The sequence below is a fragment of the Aotus nancymaae genome, unplaced genomic scaffold (genome assembly GCF_030222135.1).
Source record: "Aotus nancymaae isolate 86718 unplaced genomic scaffold, 86718_ANA_hifiasm-v0.15.2.pri h1tg000011l, whole genome shotgun sequence".
Classification (NCBI taxonomy): domain Eukaryota; kingdom Metazoa; phylum Chordata; class Mammalia; order Primates; family Aotidae; genus Aotus; species Aotus nancymaae.
Window position 1 is genome coordinate 59,675,511 of NW_026988422.1, and position 24,794 is coordinate 59,700,304.

The 24,794-nt window shown below is 45.5% G+C and overlaps 1 protein-coding gene across 3 annotated transcripts in view; it reads left to right on the forward strand.

The window, feature by feature from the left end:
* Positions 1-24,794, forward strand: part of IFT43 (intraflagellar transport 43) — a 103,082-nt gene that overhangs the window by 73,654 nt on the left and 4,634 nt on the right. For all 3 annotated transcript variants that reach the window (XR_002479315.2, XM_012438251.3, XM_012438252.3), the window contains 4 exons: positions 644-690; positions 23,781-23,853; positions 24,088-24,163; positions 24,686-24,748. Coding sequence is in view for 2 of the 3 variants with exons in the window: in XM_012438251.3 (XP_012293674.1) it covers positions 644-690; positions 23,781-23,853; positions 24,088-24,163; positions 24,686-24,748 (259 nt within the window). In the remaining variant the exon portion in view is untranslated. The remainder of the gene's footprint in view (positions 1-643; positions 691-23,780; positions 23,854-24,087; positions 24,164-24,685; positions 24,749-24,794) is intronic.

Consider the following 24,794-nt stretch of genomic DNA (forward strand, 5'->3'; position numbering starts at 1 on the left):
CTTACGGTATTCTTACGGTACCCCACGTTGATCTTGGTCAGCAGTGCAGTCTTGGTGGCACTTTATCTGTTCCACCTATGTTGAACACAGCGTTAGAAGTCTGGGGCTAGAGTTGTTTATGCCCGACGAATCCAAGGTTTGGTTAATCCTGCTTCCTCAGCTGAAGGTCTGGACTCTGGCATTGATGCCCATGTCCTGTCTCCCACTGTGTGGTTTTTAGAATCATATGTCCAGATATCAGGGTACCTGGCCCATGCCTCCTGCATTATTGATATAGGTGGGCAGAAGCAATACCAGCTGCTAAGCCTAGCCTTCTCGTAAGATGAATCAGAAAAGAAAGAAGTTTTCTAGATAAAGGTGGCTATGAAGGCAGGGCCACCCAGTGTCCCACTCCCCGGGGCAGAGGGAGCATTTGTGTCATAGTCTGTGTGCTGCTGTCCTCTGGAATAGCACATTGCACAGCCTGTGCAACCACACACGGCACACCCAGTGGCCTAATTAGGTTTGACCAAGTTGAAAGAGAAAAGCAGGTCTAGGGATGTTTTCATCTAGGAGAAAGAATGGATACAATAAACATTTGGGATGCTCCTTTCTGTGTTTGAAACTCATTTTCTGCTCTCCTTTTCTTCTTTTTTGGGGGCAGTTTTCGCCTCAGACAGCAGAGCCTGAATGGATCAGATTGCGGAGGAGGTAAGAGCCCTTGGAGGAAGCCAAAAGGTCTTCTAGAGAGGCCCCAGACGCTTCTCGGGCTACAGCTAAGACACTGTTGGCTGCAGCATTACTGAAGACATTTGCAGTGGTCTCCTGACACACACTGACACACATCTCCACGCCTTGCTGAATGCTGCCACCTCTATCCAGAGAATCTCTCCCTTCTGTGTCTGCTAACACTGCTTATCCTTCAGAAGGTCAGCAGAAGCATCCCTTCCCCTGAAACATCTTCCCTTCCCATCCCACTCCCGCTCTGACCGGATGTTCTTTCTCCAAGCTCCTCTAACCTCCTTGGCAAACCAACACTGTAGTAACAACCCGGCTAACAAGTGTTTACTAGGTGTTGACTCTATCCCAGGCACTGTCCTTCCACTTTACACACGTTAAAGCATTTTCTCCCCACAACCCCGTAGTATTACTGTTATCTGCATTCTACAGTTGTGGAAGCGGCACAGAGAGGTTAAGTAAGTTGCCCAAGGTCAGAGTTGCTAAGTGACTAGAGCTAGGGTCTGAGCACGGTTAGGACATAATGTGCTTTAACTCTTTGTTGGCTTGATTGTTTTCCCACCAGACTTTAAGCTCCCTAACGGCAGACAACACATGTTATTTATCTTTGCATCTCCAGTGCCCAACGCAGAGTAGTTAGTTAATGGCTAGATAACTAGGCCATTAACATAAACTCAGGGAAAACAGTACTAAAAAGGCAGGTAGCTGTAGCAGAGTAGAAGCCTGTGTTCAAACATCGGAGACAAGGTGAAGTTTGTGTGTGTCTCTAAAATGAAGCCTTCTAGGGAGAAGATTATGCTTGGGACCCAAATTATTATTGCTGTTGTTATTATTATTATTATTTTGAGGCGGGGTCTCAGTCTGTCGCCCAGGCTGGAGTACAGTGGCACAATCTTGACTCACTGCAACCTCCACCTCCCAGGTTAAAGCGATTCTCCTGCCTCAGCCCCCTGAGTAGCTGGGATTACAGGTGTCTGCCACCACGCCTGGCTAATTTTTGTATTTTTAGTAGACATGGGGTTTCACTATGTTGGCCAGGCTGGTCTCGAACTCCTGACCTCAAGTGATTCTCCCTCCTCGGCCTCCCAAAGTGCTGGGATTACAGGCATGAGCCACAGTGCCTGGCCCCAAATTATTAAAGCCTTTTTTTTAGACACACTTATTTGTATCATTTCCACACTCTTTGTTTGTTTGTGTAGATCTTAGTTTCTATCTGGTATCAGTTTCCTTCAGCCTGAAAAACTTCATCATTATTTTGTAGAACAGGTGGTCTGGCAAGAAAGTCTGTCTGCTTTATTTGTCTGAAAATGTCATCCTCAGCTTTTTACCAGACGTGGAATTCTAGGTTGGCAATTTTTTTCTTTTAGCATTTTAAATAGTTATTTTATTGTCTTTGGCCTAGCCAATATTTCTTTAAGTATATTTTGTCTTTGGCCTGCTGCCCTCCCCTGCCCTCCCCTGCCCTCCTTCCCCTCCCCTGCTCTCCCCTCCCCTCCCCACAGGGTCTCACTCCATCTTCCAGGCTGGAGTGCAATGCTGCAATCTCGTCTCATTGCAACCTCTACCTTGTGGGATCAAGTAATTCTCCTGCCTCAGGCTCCTGAGTAGCTGGGATTACAGGTGCCCACCACCACACTTGGCTAATTTTTTCATATTTGGTAGAGATGGGGTTTCACCGTGTTGGCCAGGCTGGTCTCAAACTCCTGACCTGAAGTGATCCACCTGCCTGTAATAGGCATAAGCCATCTTGCCCGGCCTACATTGTTTCTGATGAGAAGACAGTCGTTCTTATCTTTGTTCCCCTATATGTAATAAATCTTTCCTCCTATCTGCTTTTAAGATTTCTTCTCCGTTATCAGTTATTTCAGCAATTTGGTCATGATGTGCCTTGGTATGGTTTTCTTTGTGTTTATCTTACTTGAACTTAAGTCCATGGGTTTATAGTTTTTGTCATATTCAGAAAATTTTAGCCAATATTTCTTTAAGTATATTTTTCTTCACTCCCACTCCTTCTGGGACTCTAATTACAAGTTAGTATGTCCAAACACTTGTCTCCACGGGTCATTGAGGCTTGGTGTTTTTTGTTTGTTTTTCAGTCTATTTTTCTCAGTGCTTCAATCTGGATACTTTCTCTTGCTGTGTAACTGGTCTTTTCTACAATGTCCAGTCTGCTGTTAAGCCCATCTAGTGAATTATTATTTTATATATTTTTTTCAGCTCTAGAAGCTCCATTTAGTTCTTTTTTACAGTATTCCATTATCTTCTCATTCTGTTATGTTTTCTTTCATCCTTGATAGTAGCCTTTATATAGATTGAGTATCCCTCAAATGCTTAGGACCAGAAGTGTTTCAGATTTCAGATTTTTTTCAGATTTTGGAATATTTGCATTATGCTTGTCTAGTTGAGCATCCCAAATCCCAGAATCAAAATCTGAACTGCTCCAGTGAACATTGCCTTGAGCATCATGTCAGTGCTCAAAGAGTCTTGGATTTTAGAGTATTTTGGATTCTCAGATTAGGGCGCTCAGCCTGTATTAACTGTTTTCATGTTCTTTTGCTGCTGATTCCATTATATCTGTCTTTTCTGAGTCTGTTTCTAAAACTGAGTTTTCTTCTGGTTGCAAGTCATATTTTTCTGCTTCTTCACATGATTAGTAGGTTTTGATTGGATGCTGGACATTGTGAATATAGTTATGTTGAGTCTGGATCTTGTCTTCCTTTAAAGAATGACATATGGATACTCTTCAACTTACAGTGAGGCTACATCTGGATCAACCCGTTGTGAGTTGAAAATACTGCAACATAAATAGAAATATCATAATGCATAACCCCCCCCTCTTAAGTCAAGGACCATACTGAATGTGTATGGCTTTTGCACCATCATAAAGTTGAAAATGCATTCAGTCAAACCATTGTATATTGAGGAACATCTATTTGTTTTGGTAAGCAGTTAATGTATTTTTTCAATCAATTTGATCATTTTGAAAATTGTTTTTAAGCTTTATTAGGGTAGGTCTAGAGTTAGCCCTAAACACTAATGCCTGGTTGATCAGTGAGATCTCTGTACTGTGGCTGAGTGGAGCTGAGCCTCCTCCAGTTCTGTGTAAGTGCTGGGGATGGTTGAGCTCACACCTTTTCAGTAGTAATTGAAATACATAATGCAGTCTACGGCCATACCACCCTGAATGTGCCGGATCTCGTCTGAAATATTACAATGCGTAACCCCCTCTAAGTGAAGGGGGTTGTGCCCAAGTCTGCTCAGGCTTATGGAGTTTCACCCTGCAGAGGCATAGCTCAGTATCTAGTCAGTCTGGACTTCTAGAGCTTTTCCTCTCCATAGCACCCCAGTCTTTTCAGACTTCACTTCTAAAATTTCAGCCACTTAAGCCTCACTAAACTTCAGTCTCTCTTCAACTCAGTGAGACCTCCGTCCTCTGTGTAGGGCTTCCCCAAGCTGTGCCAGAGTCCAGGAATGAGCGCTAGTGACCTAGGGCTTACTTCTGTTTTCCTGCTCTCAGGAATCAAAGTCCTAGTCTGCCCATTATCCAGTGTCTGGAAACAATAATACCCTATATTTTTCCTCCAATTTTCTAGTTGTTTATAGCAAAAGGGCAAGTCTAGTGGTACCCATTACTCTCTCATGGGTGGAAATTGAGTCTCAAAGCCTTTTTTCTGTCTTTGTATGCAGTCACCTTTGTACATGACTGCATACAAAGAGAGAAAATTAAGTGTGTAAAACTTAGATAATTGTCTGATAATCACAAAACTAGGGAAAGGATCAAAAAGAACATCTATGAAATATCCTGGGATGGTGGTTAAAATGCACATTCCCAGGCCATATACAAATCAGAAGCAAGAGCTGAGGCCCAGGAATCTGCATGAATTTAAGTAAGCTCCCAGATGAATGTTTGACAACCCTGTAGGGACTGAGGATCGGAGAGGGCAGGAGTCCTGTGAAAAAGTACTTCTGCCTCCTCTCATTCCTGGCAGCAGTCGGGGGGAGGCGGTAGAGGTGGAAGAGTCGTCACTAGAGGTCAGAAAATCGCTTCACACTCCACGATTTATTAAGACCATACTCTCATCATTCTCCAGCCTTTTTCTTTACTTTCCAGTATCTCTTCTTGACAGATCTTCTCCTTAGCACTACCCACTAACTTCCTTTTAGCAGCCAGACTCCTCCACCCACTAATAATTCCCAATGACTATATTAAATGAGAGAGCTTGCATTTCTGTTCTCAGAGTCTGTTTTCCAAGATAGGTACCAGGATGTCTTCTCCCAGTGCTAAATTGTCAGCTCACATACTGGTGCCTGCTGGCCACACTTGCGATCTGCCCGTCCTCACAGACTACTACTTCAGCCATTGGTTGCGTAGGACAGTAAGGTGACCATCCAAGAGGATGTACCCAAGGACTGAAGGAGGCAGAGTGTCTGGCAGACATTAGCAAAGTGGGTAAGTGGTTCGGGAGCAGTGCTCATGGAAATTGTAATGCTAGAGCAGCAATGATTCTAGAGCCTCTGGTTTGAACCAGCAGGAGGGAGTGTGTTAATGAAGGCAGGTTATTTGCAGTGTGGGGATCAGTCTGGAAGGTGTGCAGAAGTGAGTATAGGGCAAGTTGTTTCCTGCAGGACGTGCTCATGTATTGTATTTGTTCAGAGCACCAAGAGACTTGTGATTTAAGTAAGAAAGCATTAAACTCAGGAAAAAGGTTTTTAGAGTTCTTTCACATAAACTTCTAAATGGAAACACAAGAAAATGAATTCATAATCTATAGAAAGTTTACTGGACTCATATTCTTTTCCAGGCTTTTCTCCACCCTGTTTTGAACCTATTCCCAACTCCCTTGAAAGGACTTCTGAATTTCTGCTTTCTATACTTTTTTCATCATGGAAATGCTACATTTCAAGGAGAAACTGCTAAATGTTATGCAAAATCCTCTGAGCACTGAAGTTTACACATGTTATAAATACATGGAATTAGAAGGTTATACTGGCTGCCATCAGGGCATCGTCACTTTAGGATCAAATTGTTGCACCTTTAAGGAACTCTGGGACATCTTGTCCAGACCTGTCCTTTGTCATGTTAAGAAAATGAAGCTTAGAGATTATTATATGAAATAACAGGGCTCAAAGAGAGAAACTCAGGTCCTCTGACTTCCAGGACGCTCTGCTGTCATGCGCCAGTGTCCACCAACATCACTGTCATCATCACTTACTACCAAACATTTTCCATGTGCCAGCTACATTTTTTCTCATTTACTTCTCAAATCACTAGGAAAGTTTTGAAAAAAAGAACTTTACTAAGGCCTGATTTGTATACAATAAACAATATCCTTATTAAAGTGTATAATTTAGGTTTTGACAGATGTATATACCTGTGAAACCCCTGTCACAAAGTAGAAGATTCCCATCCCCCAAAAGTTCCTCCATGCCCCTTCCAGCCCATTCTTCCTCTCTCTCCCTTGGCCTTAGGCAACTACTGATGTGTTGTTCATACTATACTTGCAGTTTCTAGAATTGTATATAAATGGAACCATAAGTATTTACTCTTTTGCACCTGGCTTTTTTTCACTCAGTGTAATGATTTTGAGATTGATCTGGGCTGTTGCATATATCATTAGCCTGTATATTTTCATTGCTGAGTAGTATTCCATTGTATGGACATACCATGGTATGTTCAGTTGTTGATAGACATTTAGATTGTTTATTATTCCCATTTTATTTATTATTTATTTAAAAAATTTTAAGAGATGGAGTCTCTCTATGTTGCCCATGTTGGCCTCAAACTCTTGGGCTCAAGCGATCCTCCCACCTCAGTCTCCCAAAGTGCTGGACTATAGGCATGTGACACTGTGCCCAGCTCCCCATTTTAAAGCAGACTAAGGCAAAGAGAGGTAATCTTACCTTTACCTAAGGTCACACAACTAATAAATGGCAGCATCAGGGTTTGAATACGGATCTTGACCTCAGAGCCCTCGTTCTTAGCCTCCGGGCTGTAGCGAATGATACAACTCTCAGATACACTGGCGTCTCCTTCCACAGGTAGGTTGCATTAATGTCAGCTCCTGGACTTATAATATAGAGTACCTAAAATGATTGATGGGCTGCTTAATAAAATTTCATTAAGGATGGAAAGAAGAAAGATACCTATTTTCAAGAATACCTCTACTATTCTTTTCCTCCTTCATAAACTTGGTATGTGAAATTTGCAATTTGGCCTTAATTTTGGCACTGGAGGTTTGAAGCATAAAACCCTTTCTTGACAGAGAGTGCTCCTGCTTTTACCTTCCAGGAGGGATGCCTCGTCTCCAACATAAATCTGTTTTCCATGCAGTTATGCTTGAGTCCTTTAATGGAAAATTGGTTCATATGTTACACTTCACACTTGACTTAGTCCATTTCACTGTGTATGAATGTTTAGAATCGATTATGCAGTAGGAATCATATGTTACATACAACTAGTTTCTAGAATTATCTTTGCTCAGAGAATTACTTGGTTGGCTAGTGAAGGCTTCTCCTTTGAACTTAGAATATCCAGTGGGTAGGGAAACTCTGCAATGATTTCCCTGAATCATCCATGGATGCCCATTCAGCAAAGACATTAAACAGATCTTTGGGTGCCTGTAAGGAAACCTAGAGGTTCCTTAATAAAATCATATCCAGGCTGTTTGAGGTGGTCTGTGCAAGGAGCACTATCACTTGGGAAGGGGCTGATCACTTTCTTACACTTGTAGGGATATGTGATTGGTGACCATTTCCAAAGGACAAAGTGTGAATGTAGGGAATAGAAATGAGGATCTAAGATCAGGGCCTCTTTCCAGCAGACAGTCTCCTTCTTCCACCAGCCTTGGAGATTAGATTTGATTGAGGAAAGCCAGCAGCTTTTCATCCAGCACCTCCTGTGACCTGTATTGCTCTAGATGCTAGAGTTAGTGATGAACGAGACAGTCCTTGCCCTTCAGGAGCTTCTCATCCAGTGAGGAAATGCCCTTCCTTCCCTTCCTTTTGGTCTTTCATAGGCAACTTTCAGGAGACGTGTCTTTTTCTATGTCTATTTCTCCGCATTTCACTTCCCTTGCTTCACCCTTGGTATGCGTTGCTTATTCTTTCCTTGGGAAGATGCATGCTGTTTTCCAGGCCTCTGATGCATAGGGTTAGAAGAGAAGCATTTTCTCCATCCATTGATGCTTCAGGCTTTCTAGAAAAGACAAAAGAAAAATGGCAGAGAGGCCAGGCGTGGTGTCACGCCTGTAATCTCAGTACTTTGGGAGGCCAAGGTGGGTGGATCACCTGGTCAGGAGTTCGAGATCAGCCTGGCCAACATGGCGAAATCTCATCTCTACTAAAAAAATAAAAAAAATTAGTTGTGTGTGGTGGCACACGCCTGTAATCTCAGCTACTCAGGAGACTGAGGCATTCTTTCCCAAGGAAAGAATAAGCAACACATACCAAGGATGAAGCAAGGGAGGCGAAATGCTGAGAAATTGCATAGAAAGAGACACGTCTCCTCAACTTGAACCCAGGAGGCAGAGGTTGCAATGAGCCAAGGTTGTTGTACTACTGCACTCACCACTGCCCTCCAGCCTGGAAGACAGAGTGAGACTCTGTTGCCAAAAAAAAAAAAAAAAAAAAAAGAGAAAAGGACTTTGAAAATTAGGTGTGTTTCCAGAATGAGGAACAGAGAGTGAGTGACATCAGAGGTGGCTTAACCACAATGTACTACGTGGGGACTATTTGCAAGACCACAACCAGGCTACCAGCTCAGACTCCTCTAGAAGCCAGGCAGATAATGTAAACCTGTGAAACAGAAAAGTGTAAGACAATAAAGAAAGGTGGGGTCTGTGGTGAACCCAGAGAGGAGATGGCTGACATAGCTTAAAAGTTTTCGAATTCATGTTTTTAAAAATGACAGAAATAATTTTTTTTTTTTTTTGGAATAGGAGTCTCGCTCTGTCGCCTAGGCTGGAGTGCAATGGTGTGATCTCAGCTCACTGCAACCTCTGCCTCCTGGGTTCAAGCAATTCTCCAGCGTCAGCCTCCTGAGTAGCTGGGATTACAGGCCCCCACCACCACACCCAGCTAATTCTTGTACTTTCATTAGAGATGGGGTTTCACATATTGGCCAGGCTGGTCTCGAACTCCTGACCTTGTGATCTGCCCACCTCAGCCTCCCAAAGTGCTGGGATTACAGGCATGAGCCACTGCGCCTGGCCCCATGACAGAAATAATATATATTTTTTGAGCTGGAGTTTTGCTCTTGTCGCTCAGACTGGGGTGCAATGGTGCGATCTTTGTTCACCACAAACTCTGCCTCCCAGGTTCAAGCGATTCTCCTGCCTCAACCTCCCGAGAAGCTGTGATTACAAGCATGCACCACAACTCCTGGATAATTTTGTATTTTTAGTAGAGATGGGGTTTCTCCATGTTGGTCAGGCTGGTCTCAAACAGAAATAATTTTTAAAAACACTTTATAAACAGAACAAAATGTATCTGCAAGTTGGATTAGATCTTTAGGAGCTGATTTGCAAATCCTTCACCAGACCTTGTGGGGCACTGCTCTAAAGGAGCACAGAACTTTGTTGGGGGACAAGGCATAAAAAGTAAAAGGCACTGCAGAAGTTCCATAGCTAAGACAACAGTTTAATGGATGGCAAAGGCAGCAAATGGTCAATCCTGTGGTAGTGGTTTACATTATTAATGGGCATGAGTTCAGAAGAAGAACTGATCCCTGAGGGCCGAGAGTACTTCAGGAGAAAGGAAGACTGTGCTGGGTCCTGAAGAATGGATAAGAGTTGGCTGGCTAGAGAAGAATGCAAAAGGCATTTCAAGGAAAGATGCCTGGCATGAGAAGAGACTCCATATGGAGAATGAATAAAGAATTCATGGTAACCTGATGAAGAGAAGCTGATTCTGCAGAGAAAGGTCTTGATTCTGGTCCTTTTCCAACTACAGATACTCATCTTTCCCACGTATACTGCCTTGATTAAGTTATGAAGAATTCTACTCACCTAATTTGCTGATTCTAGGTAGAATCACCTACAGCTATAGCTGACACAATGCTTCAGGGAAGTTGGGATTCATGATTCTGGAGAATAGCTGGAGAATGATGGACAGCCAGAGCCCCAAATGACCTCATGGCCCCCAAATTGGGATGACCATCCTTCAGTGGCATAATCATCTCTTCTTGCTCTTGGAGTCAAGTTTCCAACTTGCCCGAAGGCCTTTAGATGTCTTCTGTAATGGAAAGTTGTATGGTGTTAGAGAAGGAACATCAGATATGGAGTAGGCTTGAACTCAGTCTCTACAGGTGACTTTGGGCAAGTCATTAGTTCATCTATTTGTTTGCTCATTTACAACCCCTTCTTGAATATTGCTGAGTGTGATTGTGATGCATGGGGCTGAGCATGGGGATGTGATGATGATCCCAACATTCTTTGTCTTTGCCCTCATTCAGTTTACAATCTAGTTGGGAAAACAGGGCTTAAGCAAATAGTTACACAGCATTAAAATAAGAAAGGACAAACTGTGACTGAGCCCCGGAAGGATGAGAGCACGGGGTGCTGTGAGAGAAATACCTGGGACTGGGTCATTTATAAGGAAAAGAGGTTTAATTGGCTCACTGCAGGCTGTATGGGAAGCACAGCAGCATCTGCTTCTGGGGAGGCCTCAGGAAGCTTCCACTCATGGCAGAAGGCAAAGGGGGAGCAGGCAGGTCACATGGGGAAAGCAGGAGCAAGAGAGAGAGGGAGGGGAGGTGCCACACACTTTTAAACAACCAGAACTCACTCACATCTTGAGGACAGCACCAAGGGACTGGAGACCTGATTTGGACTGGGGGATGAGGGAAGGCCACTCTGGAGAAGTGACTTTTGAACTTCAACTTGAGGGAAGAGTACAGTTGTCCGAAAAGGCGGGTATGAAGTCAGGGGCCAGGGAGGAGACTCCTGGAGCGGAGAGGAGACAGCAAGTGCAAAGCTCTGTCCCCCTCTAACCTTCTCCAGGCCTTCTTAGTCTCTCCCAGCTCCACAACCCCATTCTGAGAAAGTCAACTGGACGGAAGGTGAGACTGAAGATGGACATTGAGAGGCACACAGACAGGAGCAAAGAAATTATCTTTTTAAAAAGATGAAGAATGTTCAGGTGGAATAATCTCTGAATATGCAATTAGATATGGACTCAACTTTCAAAAGTTGATCTCAGAGCTAAATTCAATTTACAAAAGAATTTGTGAGCTCCAAAATATATCTTTAAAAAGTGGAAAGTCTCTGAAAACAGGAGCCTAAAAAAGGACTCAGGCTTTCTTGTGTTTAACCATTGCCTTTTAGCAGAGCCAAGACTGAGTGGCATTGTAGCTCCCTCCTCCTGTCAGCTGCCAGCTCTCGGGCATGCAGGCATGCCTCACGTCCACTGGAGAGGGCTCTGCTCCTTTGCATCCTGAGGTCCAGTTTTGACAGAATTGAATACCTCAACACCTTAGGAATAATAAATCCTTCTGGCCAACCAAAAGTGTTTAATTCCTAAAGGACAGGTTGGGTTGAGCCACTTCTAGCCAGGGGCGATTGAGAACTTAATTCTGCGAGTGTAGCAATCTGGTTGATCTGAAACAATTTTCTATCCATGTCAACAGGGAAAACAGGTCAAAGTGGCTGAACACAGCCAAGCAATGAGGCTGGAAGAGATGTGAGATGCTCAGCTGTCAATGGAATTAGAAAAATGCTATCTGTAGAGGACTGTCGCTCTCTCGTCCCTGTCTCTCCCTCTCCCCGCTCATCTGTCTCCAGGCTTTCTAACTCTCTTTTGGACTCTCGTTTTCTGCTTAATTCTTTCACCATATCCTTCATCCCTTCTTCTTCAAACAGCAGAGTCACTCTGAGCCTAAACAGCTTTGCCAGAGAGAGAAAGTAGAAAGATACCTTTAAAACTCATCAATGGAAACCCTGATGGCTCAACTCCACTCTCACGTAGTAAGAACATTTCATTCTGTTGGCGTTTCTTCCTTAGGCTTAATATAGCACATGAGACTTCATAGGTGGTTCCTAAACTTGGTTCCTTGGCCTTCCTAATTTTTAAAAACCGATTGTAACTACTTGATATCATTTGGATATGTGTCCCCGCCCAAGTCTCAAGTTGAATTGTAATCCCCAGTATTGGAGGTGGGGCCCGGCGGGAGGTGACTGGAGTCGGTGACTGGATTTCTCATGAGTGGTTTCACACCATCCCCTTGGCACTGTCCTCGTGATACTGAGTGAGTTCAGGCTGCTTAAGTGTGTGGTGCCTCCCCCTCCCTCTCTCTCTGGCTCCTGCTTTCTCCATTCACTTTCCACTCCCCCTTCACTTTCTGCCATGATTGGAAGCTTCCTGAGGCCCTCCAGAAGCAGAGGTCACTCTGTTTCCCAAACAGCCTGTAGAACCATGAGCCAATTAAACCTCTTTTCCTTATAAATTACCTAGTTTCAAGTATTTTTTATAGCAGCACAAGAATGGCCTAACACACTACTTCTGATGTTTTATCAAATAGCACTCCTTAAAATCAATTGGTTTTTCTAAGTTCAGAGTTACTAGGACTGGACATTAGGGTCTCTTTTCGCCTCCCCAGCCTTTCCTAACACATGCACACGTAGGAACTCCACATCCATAGTGGGAACAGGGGCCGGGATAGGGTGGATGGGTGCTTACTGGTCCAAGGACTAAGCTGCCCTCTCTTTTGTCTCACTGCTTTTTTAAACGTTGGTCTATTTACAGGATATTGGGTAAGAAATTTGAAAAAGAAATCATTCTTGTAGGAAATGATATTGGTAATTAACGTTTGTGCTTACCGTGAGCCAGCCGTCATGCTAACTGCTCTACCTAACCGCTCTACCTTCCATGCTTCAGTTAATTCTCACAGTTCTAAGGAGACACAGTGATTATCACCGTCTTACTGAGGAGGAAATGAAAACCTTATGAAGTTAAATAACTCATTGAGCCCACGTGACTGATAAGCAGTGATGTGCTTTCTGTGTATGGGGAAAGGTCCTGATTGGTAGTGTTTGCCAAGTCTGTGGTGTAAATACTTCCACCATGATTGATTTCACGCTCCCAGTATGACATCACTGATTCCAGAAGTGGGAAGAGATGAGCAGCAGCACCATCACACGTGTTTACTTCCTCTATACAGACACACAATAGGCATACATAGCCTCAGGAGCACAGATAATAGGAAAATGGAGTAAATTTCAGAAAGTGGTGGTGAGTTCTGAGTATTTATTAGCTTTCTTTTTTCTTTTGTTTTTCTTTTTTTTGGGGGTGGAGTCTTGCTCTGTCTCCCAGGCTGGAGTGCAGTGGTGCTATCATTGCTCACTGCAACCTCCATCTCTCAGGTTCAAGCAATTCTCCTGCCTCAGCCTCCTGAGTAGCTGGGACTGCAGGTGCATGCCACCATGCCCAGCTAATTTTTGTATTTTTAGTAAGGGTTTTACCATGTTGGCCGGGCTGGTCTTGAACTCCTGACCTCGTGATCCACCTGCCTCAGCCTCTGAAAGTGCTGGGATTACAGGCATGAACAACCGCGCCAGCCCTTTCTTTTTAATATAATTTACTTAATTATAAGAATGTATAATATCACCTTAAATGATGTTTCTGTTTGATAACCTGCAGGCAAAATTCCTAAGAATTTAGCAAGTGGCTCTTTGGGGCCAGTGGGAGCTGCTCCAGCACACCACAGCTAGGAATAGGTGGCGCTGGGACTCAGACGTGGTCTTTGTGACTCCTAACCCCTCTGCTCACAGCCCTACTTATGGAGGAGGCCCTTCTCCACCCATTTTCCAGCAGCCCGCTGCACATCTGCTCCCCATCCCGGTTCTCAGCTTTACTTCTTGGCCATGTCCTCGGTTCTGTTGCTCCTCTTAATGTCAAGTCTTGTCTACAGCAGGGCCTGGGCTGGATAGAGACAAGCACAAGAGACCAGGTCTTTAAAGCTCTTATGACATGAAGCAGAAGGTTCAGGTTTGACCATTCCTCTCTTTTCCATCAAATCCATGGTGATTGCTTTTACGTGATGAATTCAAGAGTGCCTGTGCTAAATCCTCCAGAGGGGAGAACCTATTTTAGAGCGAGGAGTTTCACGGAGCTTGTACAGATTGCATTGTGAGTATTGGAGAGTTTGGGAGTTTGGTGAGACCTGAAATTCCACAATGTGCTACCTGGGCCATGAGTCTTGACCAGACATCCTGTTGCGTTGGCAGGGCAAGGCCAGAGTCCCTAATTGTGTCCTGAAATGTCTGGGTTACAGCAGATGTCCCAAACATACCATCACAAACGTCTCTGCTCAAAACACGGTTGACAGTAGTAACCTTTCTGGGCTTCCATTTTCCTTGTTACATGAGCAGCTTGCTTGCACGTCCACATCTGAAGAAGTAGAATGTGAAGAATGAAAACAAAAGTCTTGCAGTGGGCATGCATGCACGTTTAAACGAAGCAAGTTGTATTAACCTTCCTCCAGGAACGCAGAGAGAAAGCTCTGTCAGCATTCTGTCATGCTATAGTCTGTTTGGAGGACTGTGATTAATAGCAAATTATCCAGCATTGAGCACCGACAAAAGTAAAAGAGAGTTAAATCTCCCCAAAATCATTGTAGAGATCAGAGTTTATATGCTGTAACTCCTTGGATTCTGTCGCCGTTTAATACAGAAGACAGGATCAGGCTAAGACAAAGCCGATCCCATTTAGTTTTGTGAGACCGTCCCAGATGTGACTGTATGCAGTGCTTCAGCTTTCAGGAAGAGGCATGAGCACTTCTCCACCTCCAAGCAGTTGTGACAGGAGCAGGTGAATGAGGATGTGAGCAGGGGAGAGGCCTTAGATTGATGAGGATCACTACCCAGGGAGATCTTAGACTGCTTTGATTTTTATCCGACCAGAAAGAAAGAGAGGCTTAGTATTCTAGGATGTCTGTTTCCAATGATGGGGACTCTATAAAGAAAAGGCACCATGTTCTCTGCAATGAAAAAAGATAGGTGGAGTTGTAGAGTGCTCCAAATAGTCTTTGTAACCCAGAACACAGCAGGTTGTGGCCTGGATGACTGGCGGCTGTCTGTGCTCTCCTAAATAGAAGGCTGTGGTTCATTTCTCAGTTTGAAGGCTGGCAGGCAGCTGTCCCCTAGGTGAGACGGGAAGGGACAAGCATGTTTGTGCCTCTGAGGTTGGACTTAGGACGTCACTTAGTCCTTGGTTGGAGAAGTCTTTTCCTTTTGACACATCACACATGGGGATAAGTTTCTAAAGGAAGACCTGAGGCAACAAAACCTACATAGGGCAGAAATCTGGGGAAGAGGTAATAGGGAGTCCTCTGACCCTAGCAAGAGGTAAGCTTCATGGCCAAATGACGCAGCTTCCTTCCGCACTGTAGGTTCTCCCAGCCTTCTGAACATTCAGAGATGTCCAGTGTGTGTGTGCACTTGTCTATATACACATGCAGGAGGACACGAATGTGATTCCTGAGTCCGTAAGTGTGGTTGACGGACTAGGTTTACCTAAAAGACCCTTTAAGAGAAAGCTCTTGAAAGATGATTACAGAATTGAGACACCATCATTTAAAAGTGCTCGAGGCGAACTCCTTTGAAAATTGCAGCAGCGGAGGGACAGAGAAAGAGCCCCGCCGCCCTTGATTGTTGCGCTGCTCCCTCAGGACCCGTTCTCCCCCTCCCCGCCATTTCTCATCTGATAAGAGAGCGAGCAGCAGTAAGACTCCTCATCTGTCTTATGAAAATTCGATTCCGAGTGGCTGTGATCAAAACCAGCTGGCTGTCACCAGCAGTGGCCTTGCGCAGAGGGAGCCGCTCAGAAGCGTTCCGTATGTGGGGGTGTCACGGGTGGCACCGATCAAAGGAGCATTTTTTTAATAAATATATATAAGGAAAAATACAAAACCTAAGGATTTAGAATAAAAGCAGTGTAGTTGGTCTTGTTTTTCTCAGTGTAACATGAAGAGGATGAAATGGAATCAGATATGCCCGCTTTCTAATGTTCTTCCACGGGCGGCTCTGAGAAGGTGCTCTCTGTCACATTAATACCGGATCACCCGTCTTGAGCCTTATTGAAGAGAGTGGAGAGTTCCTCGGCTTCCATTCCTTCCAGCCACTTTATTTCTTCGTCACGTTTAAAGTCCTTTACCCCTCCTTGTCCTTAATACATCTCCACAGATGAAAGCTGGGACCTCCACGAGGCTCTGGGAGAGCCACTGCAGGATGTTGTCCTCCGTTTCCTTCAATTGAAAGTAACCAGCAGAGTGACACTCCGTAAGGGTCACCCAGGCAGGTGATGCTGGGGTCCTCTTCAGAATGGGGTCACTTGAGACTGCCGGGCTGAATGGGCCCTTCCCTATGGAGAGTCATCTCTGGGCCCTGCCTGTCTCTCAGGAACCCCACCTTTGAATGGCCTGCAAGGCTGAGTCCTGGCTGCCGCTTCCTTGTGTTGCCAATACTGATTCTTGCATAACCTTCAGCAGACCTGGGTGGGATGACAGGAACATTGCTGTCTCCGGGGTGACACTCGTGGCTCTTTCAGAAACATGCTAACCTCCCTCCATGGGTAACATAATGAGGTCCAGCATTCACACACCATATTGTCTCCAGAGCCAAGTCGACAAACCCCCTTCTCTGCAGAAGACCCAGCCAGATCCCAACTGTGCTGAGGCCTGGCTGACCTCAGAAACCCAGCTCAGTCCAAACCTCCCTCCCCATTGTCAGCCAAGAGAGCTGCCACAGCTTGGGGGAGCTGTGAGGAGCAGTCAGCTATTTTGATCTTCATCCTCTTAAGGTCTGTGATCTTTTTTCCCCAGCAACATCAGGAGAGATTCACTTTGGGGGAACACAGAGGCATTTCAACATATGGGCACCCCAAACCGGCACTGCAGAACAGGGCCTCCTCTCCCTGTCCCCCCATTGCACACCTCCTCAGGGACCTGCTTGTGCGTGGCTCCTGACCACATACTCCACCATGTCTGCAGGGCCACACGCATGTGGTGTGCAGTCAGTCCTGTTCCGCAGCTTTTGCAGCATGGCTCCTTAGCCACTGTCGCAATGTTCAGACTCTTTTCTCCTCCCTGCCAGTAATGAGTACAGCCCTGGACCCGGCTCTAATCAGGTGAAATCACAAGGGACACGTCTTCATAAAGCAGACCTGCCAGAGAGACCTGAGACGTGTTTGTGCCCCTTGTCCCCTGATTCGAGGAGTGCAGTGGACTGCTCGGGAGCTCCTCTGAGACCGCCTCTTTCCCTCGTTCCTTCGGGTGTTTGAAGCCTGTTGCCTCCTGCTTTCCCTTTTCTTTTCCCTTTTAAAAAATTCTCCATTTTTTCACTTAGAAAAAAAAATTATTTATACGATTGAGATCCACTAATTAAAGCCATTTTCTGGTATTTGGTTACTGGAGCGTTTGATGTCTCTCTGACAAGACCATGAAATGCACGGAGTGTCCACAGGGACAGAATTTGCTGAACACGGCTCTTTGTAAATGAGGGGACATAGTGTCGCAGCAGCTCATGAATATGAAACGCCCATGATGCCACCTCAGTGGACTTGGGAACACAGATGAATCCTGTCATGTGCTAAATGAGACCAATTTCTTTCACTTAACTTCATCTTCAATCAGACCTTCTTCCATTTGCCTGTTTAAAATTCCCTATACGTGATGCAGAAGGTAACAGCATTCAGTAAAACAAAGTTTTGCAGCTGCAGAGAAAAATTATAATGATCTCTGGTTTTAAGTTGCCATCTCCTAAAAGCATGGACATTGTTTCCTTCCGCTTGAGAGCTCTGAATGTCTGTTGACTTTGGGCACAGAATTAGGGTCTGGACTGCTCTTACTGGGGTGTCCTTAAGCAGCATGACCAGATCCCTTTCATGTGGATTGGTTGTTGACTTGGCTATGTATGGCGGATGTGAGCCCGAAGCAGCCTGTGAATGCTCTCCAGTGGCCAGGACACTGAGTAGGAAAGAAGTTTGGGAAGAGATTGTGTGTAATCAAACAGGGCGTTTGCCTTTGGAAGCACATGGAGTTCTCTACCCCTCCTTGTCATCAGTGACAATGATGTGAGAGGGCTGGTGTCATCAGTAAGCACCCTGAGGAAGCTGGAAAGCTAAGCCAACCATTTGTATCATTTGCTCAGATGTCAAGGTGAGAAAGTGCTGGAGTACAGAAGAGACTTGATGTAGTTCTATAGAAGTCCTTCTGAACACGACCAGGGAATCCCATTCAGAAATCCCCAACCAAGAAAATTAGCCAAGAGTAGAACCTAAAGGCTTACAGAGAGAAAGAAGCACTGTGCCTGAAACATCTCTGCCTGAGTGGGACCCAGGGGCCAGATTGGGGTGCCTCCTTTGTTCTGTTCTTCCTGCCAGAGTTAGATTTATACTCCTGGTGATGAGCTGGGTAGTGCTTGGGGTATACTCATTGCAAGCTGAGTCCAATCTAAGAAGTCACTTTCTGTTCTAGCAGTACCCAAACAGGCAAACAACAGCTGGATCTGAACACATGCTATCACAAAACGCATCACAGAGATTTGGGGCTGGCTTCATTGGAAGAGGCAGGTAGGCTTTTGACTCTCAGGCCACGGGAGCTACAAAGAATCCTTCTGGGACTTTGCTAGGTAATTAGCATTTTAGTGTGCACGTGTGATGGTGATATCCATAATGAGTGTATTTCAGGGCAAATGGCAGTTGCCCTCACATCTAACAGCTCACATCTTTGAAATCAGTTGTAATGGATCTATTGGTGTTCCATACGTTTCTTTGTATTTAGGCAGCACCCATTCATTTCTGTGGTATCATCTGCTGAGTGATTTATTGGGTAGATGTGTTGGGTGTCAGCAGACTAGTGTTCTAGTATCAAAATGAGTTTCCCATTTGGTGATCTCTCTTTTTGAAACAGGTTTGCACTGCTGTTGCTGTGCGTTAATAAGCCTCTGTTGGGTGCTTCCAGAGGTTGGTGAAGAGCAGTGTGACCCAGCCTCAGGTTTGGAAGCCAGTTGGGCCATATTGGACCAAATTTGAATGACTCTTCCTCTTAAACTTTGTCTCCTCCACACATCCATTGTTTCTTGGATATGTGCAAGCCTTTCCCAGTGGGCCTTGCAGCTCTAAAGGAAGCCAAAGCCTTTTCTATGATGTTATCAATGCCAGGAAGTGTCCAAGGATTACTCTTAATTGTTCTTGTGAAATGAGTCCTACTCAGGCAGCTTTAGGACTCGATAGCAATTCTAGTTGGAATAATGTAGAGAAGGTTGACATGACTCTTCCGTGTGTGTCACTTCCTGATCTGAGGTGTCTGGTGACTGCAGTTCTTTTTTGCTAATTTTTCCAGTCCTTGGAATGCACAGGTGTCTGGGGTGTGGCCTAGCTCTCAGCTAGTTCACCATCCAGGGGGCAGACGTGGAGCAAATTTCATGTACTCTACCTCCTGCCAGGTAGTGAGGGCTACCCTGTGGCCACGAATAAGGTATTATATGGAAGGATAGAGTAGGAAGCTTTTATTTCTGCTTGTTAGGTTCAGAAGTGCACCACTAAGGAGGGGACATGCATTTTCTATCCTGCTTAGTCCCTCTGGGTTTTCCTCCGTCATGCTTTGGAAGGGGTCTGGCATAGTCCAACCACAATGTCCTGCCTTCAGTTCCTCCAGTGTGGCCAGTTACTTCTCACCACCGAGCACCTTTGCACATGTTGTCTGCTGCCTGGCCGAATCCTGCTCCTCCTTCAGCTTCAGCTGCCCTGTCCTCAATTCAGAAATACCTTCCTCCTTTAACTGTTCAATCCTAACCCTACTAACTCTAATCCCACATGGCCAAATTAAATGCTCTCTGTACTGGATTAAACGCATTGTGGAGCAGTGTTCAATAGAATATAAGAATGTCATTTGAAAGAAAAAATACATGTATATATTGGTAAGGAAAGATACAAGCAAGGTACAGAACAGTGTCTGTGTAGTGTGATCCCATTTGTGAACACTTTTGAAGGACATACATGCTGTGTTATTCACGAATTCTTTTCAGTAAATAAATATGAAAAAGTCTTTAACAGTGATTACCTCTAGGGAGATGACTGGGTCTCACAGAAGGAAGGGACATTTTCATTCTAAGCCTTTCTATAACATTTGAATTTGTTACTACCTATAATGTTACTTTTGTTTTAGAAAAATAATCAGGTTTCCCTGTTACTTTCCGTCATGAGATCCAGTTGGTTTCTTTCTTTGTGTGTATTTTAATTTGTAAGCAGTACCTTTCTTTGTGTTTATTAGCCTCTACCAGACTGGTGCCCCATGAAGACAGGGACCATGTTTATTTTATTTGCTGTTGTTACTGGCATGGTACCTTTCACATAGTGGGTGCTCCATCAGTATCCTTGAATGGATGAATGAATGAATGAATGAATGAATGAATGAATGAATGAACAAGCAGACAAATGGACTTTCCCTACAGCATGGCTGACCAGGCACCACGTGGGGCAGAGACAGGTTGAACAGCTACGAAATAGCTAACACTGAGCCAGGGAGCAGTGCACAAGGCAAGAAGAAGTCTTCTGTTTAAGCATCAGAGCTGGGGCAGAGAACAGCATGGCCGTGTGAGGGTGGCACTGCCTTCCGGGAAACTGAGACAAAAATGGGGGATACCAGCTCCCATGATGCCGGGGGTGTCACAGCCTCACCTTCTCCTCGGGCTGTTCAAGGTGCCTGGCTCCTCCTCCTCCTTGGGGCTGGTTTAATAAGATAGGGTTGGTGGAGATGGGGTCTTTGGGACTCTGGTGTGGCACATGTTTTTCATTCTGCTCCATTTGGCCTCATAGGGAAGTAGCGAGTCGGGGTTTACAGTAAGGGAGAGGACTTAGCAGATTTATAGTTATTGGAATCAAGAGAAAGACCCCAGAAGAGAGGACATTAAGTTTCAGAGGACATTGAGTGAAAGATGTCTTGACCATAGGCAGTTGTCTCACCCCTTCACTATAGGAGGAGGCGTCTTTGAACGCATTTCACTTTTGAGAAGAAAGCCCGTGTGGGGTGTGGCAGAGCTCACGCATTGCCGCCACATTGAAGTGGGAAGCCTGGCTCGGTCCATTATTCATAGTTTCACCCCATGCAAGCTGCTTAATCTTGCTTAGCCTCAGTGTTCTCTTCTGAAAAATGGCCATCACTGGGCAGCTGAAAATGAAGGTGGAGCCATATAGTTCCTCTACATACATAATATTATAATATCGGTTAAGTCCATAAGAATAGTTATTGAATATTCTATACTGATCACAGTGCTAGTATTTTATAAAGATCATTGCATTTAATACTTACAGCAACTGAATGGGTGGGCGTGAGTCCGACCTTCATTTTATTGATGAAGAAATTGAGGCATAGAGAGAAAAAGTCACACAACTAGTAGGTGGTGGAGCCTGGGTTGGGAGCAAACCCTCCTGCCTCCAGAGCCTGCCTCTTAACCGTGGAGCAGGAGTCTGCCGACACAGTGTGCTCCTGACCTCACTGCAGCCGTTCACGTCCTTCTCTTGAAGAAAAATGTTTTCAGCAGTACCAGAATGACTCCTGTCTTCCTCATATTGTCTCTGTTAAAATCGTGTGCTTCTCATGGCAAACTTTACAACCTGAAGCAGGCCCCATCACCCGTCCACCTTTGCGAGTCAAGTCACTGCCTCTTACTGGACGCAGGCCGGGTCACTCCTCATAGGTAATTTTGTGAAGAAGCTGGTTTCTTAAGTCTGTTTTCTTTTTTCTGTGTTCGTTCATGGTATATGTGAGAGTGGGGGAGCAGGGAGGAGGGAAGGAGATAAAGAGAAAATAAAATTCTCCAGAACATATGTGCTCATGAGCACTTGCAGAAACTGTAAAATTGTGAAGTTCTTTGAAGTTTGCCCAAAACCTGCTCCGTAGACACCTGTTCTGCTGGGGGCCGGAGTTGGATGGCCTGCCTCTGCTGCGATGGCTCAAGCTGTCACTGCACAAGAATGTTCCAGCTTGCCTTGGCCTGGCTGTCATCGCTGGCTCTGTCCCACTCAGGCGGTTCACCGGGTTCTGCTGGGCACCAGGCTTCCAATTAGAGAGAAATCCCACTGTGTGGCCAGCCCCACCAGCGCTGTTCTGAGCGGCCCCTTTGCCAAGGCCCGAGCTGACCTCTGATCTGTCACAGATGGGCCAGCCCCACACTCTTTGTGCACATTTGGAGGAGGGGGTTGGGGATGAAGAGGGAAGCCCGTGGAGAGAGAGAGTGGACATCAGGCAGAAGTGCAATTCCTTAGAGCCCCGAGACGCTGGGCAGAGTTGACAGGACCCAAATGCTAAAGTTGTGGAGGGAAAGGGGAGTTCGGGAAGACCCTGTCCTGAGCCCCAAACTCAGCATGGGGCATTTTCTTACCACCTTCTGAATATTCATCTCAGGCTGGACTCTGCACCCGAGGAGAGCCAGGCGCACTCCAAAACTTGTCACACTGCCGATGGTGCGCGGCACAGCCAGCTTCCTCCCAGCCCTCCGCAGGGCCTGCGCAGCCTTACCAGCCTTGGGAATGACACTCTCAGCAGCCTGCACAATGGACTGTATTAATCACGCAGAGCGGGAGGGAAAAAGAAAGCTAAGTTTCTATTAGCATAAGAAATAGAATCTTAGAGCATTCAGTCTCCAGTTCTCTAGCAGGACAGAGAGATACAATCTAAGCTCTGAACAGCTCCTTTCTAGGTGTAAGACTTGCTGAATGTGGTTCATTATTTGGGGGGTGGTGGATGTGTCTCTTTATCTTCCCTATCAGCAACTCCTTTTTATTTTTATCCCCTTTCGCTCTTTTTATCCCTTGTTTTCTCTGCCCGTCTCTTTCTGTTGAATTTTCTCTGTCTCTGTCTCTCCCTTCCATGCTCTTATTCCAGGTACAACATCTGTGCCTCCATAGTCAGAAGTCATAATAAAGACACCAGGCTTGGAACTGACATTTCCATCCTCTGGCGTCGCTTGACTAGAGTGATCGAAAAGTCTAAATCATGAATTGCCTGAAAGTGGCAAGGGTCTTCTTCTCAGCTGTTCTTGAAATGATTTTAAAACTAAGATTGAAGTCAACCCATGAAAGCAGAAATGAAAGATGTCTTCGCTTGTCTCTCTGTGGGATTTTTCCTTCTTTCTGTGTTTACAGTTGGCTTAGGAATTCCAGGACTGTCTCACCCCACCAGGCCTTTTTCTTGTACCATCTCTCTCTTCTCCCTCAACCCTGACTGTTTAAAACAAAATCTCTCAACCGGTCCATGATACTCACTTGGAGGAGGAGATGTTTCTTTAGGGTGTTAGGTTGACCCATGAGAACATGGACAGTTTTTGGTCACTTAAGCAAGTTGCCACAGTTAAGGGATGGACTGGTTTCCCAGTTTCTCTATTTGCATGAATTTGTTGTACTGATGAAAGAAATGGCCTCATGTTTCTTCATATGTTGTCTAGAGAGTTCAGAGATGGAAAATCTTGAGACAGCAAGAAAAGCACGATCATAGAATCAGCATCACTGATTATATTAGACCTAGTGAATGGAGACCCGGATCCCAAGGAGTCAGGTTGTGTCATTAGGTAGAAGATGCCCTTCAGATGCAGGCTGAGGGCCATGACGATTGTACTCCAGGGCTAATGCACATCCGCTTTGTGACACTACACGCTCTCAGTTCCTCTGTCCCTGACCATGCCAGGCTCACTTGTCAGTTCCTCTTCTTTCCTCTCTTCTAACAAGACCTTCCTCATGTGCTGTCTGGGAGTCTCATTTCTTTACATTTCTCCTTGGAGACTTACTGCAGTGGCTCCTGACCTGTCGCATGCATCGGAATCACCAGGGAACTCCTGGGAACAAAATCCAGATGCCTGAGCCCGACCCAGGAGGTTTTATCTCAGCAGGTTCTGGGGTGAGGCTGGGATTCAGACATCATTGAAACTCCACCTTTGATCCTACCCCTAGTTAGATTCCTGCCCCAGCCCACAGCCTCGTGGCTGGTGTGTTGAAGAGGAGTGAGTAAGAAGTGGAGAAGCAGGCACAATCCCTACGAGTTCTGCGGACAGGGCTGCCTCTGCCTCTCCTTGCAGATATTCCTATCATTCCGGATCTGGAGGAAGTACAAGAAGAAGACTTTGTTTTGCAGGTGGCAGCCCCTCCCAGGTAGGTTAAATCGGGTATGATTAGGGAGGCAGAGAACACGTGAATTAATATACTCCAAATATTATGTACAGTGGCCCTTTGCCACCCCCCAGTGTAAATCCAGATCTTTCTGGTGTTGGGCTCCATCCAGGGTCATCCCCAGCTGTGTACGAGGCTCTGGGGATGGTGGCCCGGCAGCACTCCTGGAACAGGTCCTGCCTGGGGTTCCCTCCTCTCTATCTCTCTTTCCTTCAGCATCCAGGTAAAGCGGGTGATGACCTACCGAGACCTAGACAATGACCTCATGAAGTACTCAGCCATTCAGACGTTGGTGAGTGGAACGGCTTCTGCATAGAGAGGCAGGCTCCAAGCAACAGCCATAGAGATTTCTCAGTTCCTCCAAAGCTATACAGCATCTCCAGCAGTCCCTGAGGCTGGCTGCCCAGGACCCATACCTCTGCTGGAGGTTTTATCCTCGATCATCTCACAGCAAGCCTGGACCCAACATATTCCAGTGTTTCTCAGTGCCAGGCTCCCACCTGCCTCCATGGCTGCCCACGTGGTACCTGATGGCACTCATTTCCCTCTGTCCCTGTGGGTATGCTGCTGTCACGCTCTGCCCTCCCAGTATGGTCCTTTGCCCCAAAGCACACCCAGCATGTAGGAAGCATAACCTTCCTTCATTTCCCAGTGGCCAGGGGGTTCATTCATGATTTTACTCTCTTTGAAGGCATGTCTGCAGGTCTCAGTTCGGGAAGTTCTGACACACAAAAACTGATCGTGATTTTGCAAGAAATAGTTGCCTGAAAGCCCTCAAGGTGCTTAGCCTGACCTCTTCTGTTTGCATTTGTAGGATGGGGAGATCGACCTGAAACTCCTCACCAAAGTGCTTGCGCCAGAGCATGAAGTCCGGGAGGTACAGTGGCAGCACCAGTTCCCCGGCCTCTCCGCTTTGGCATTCC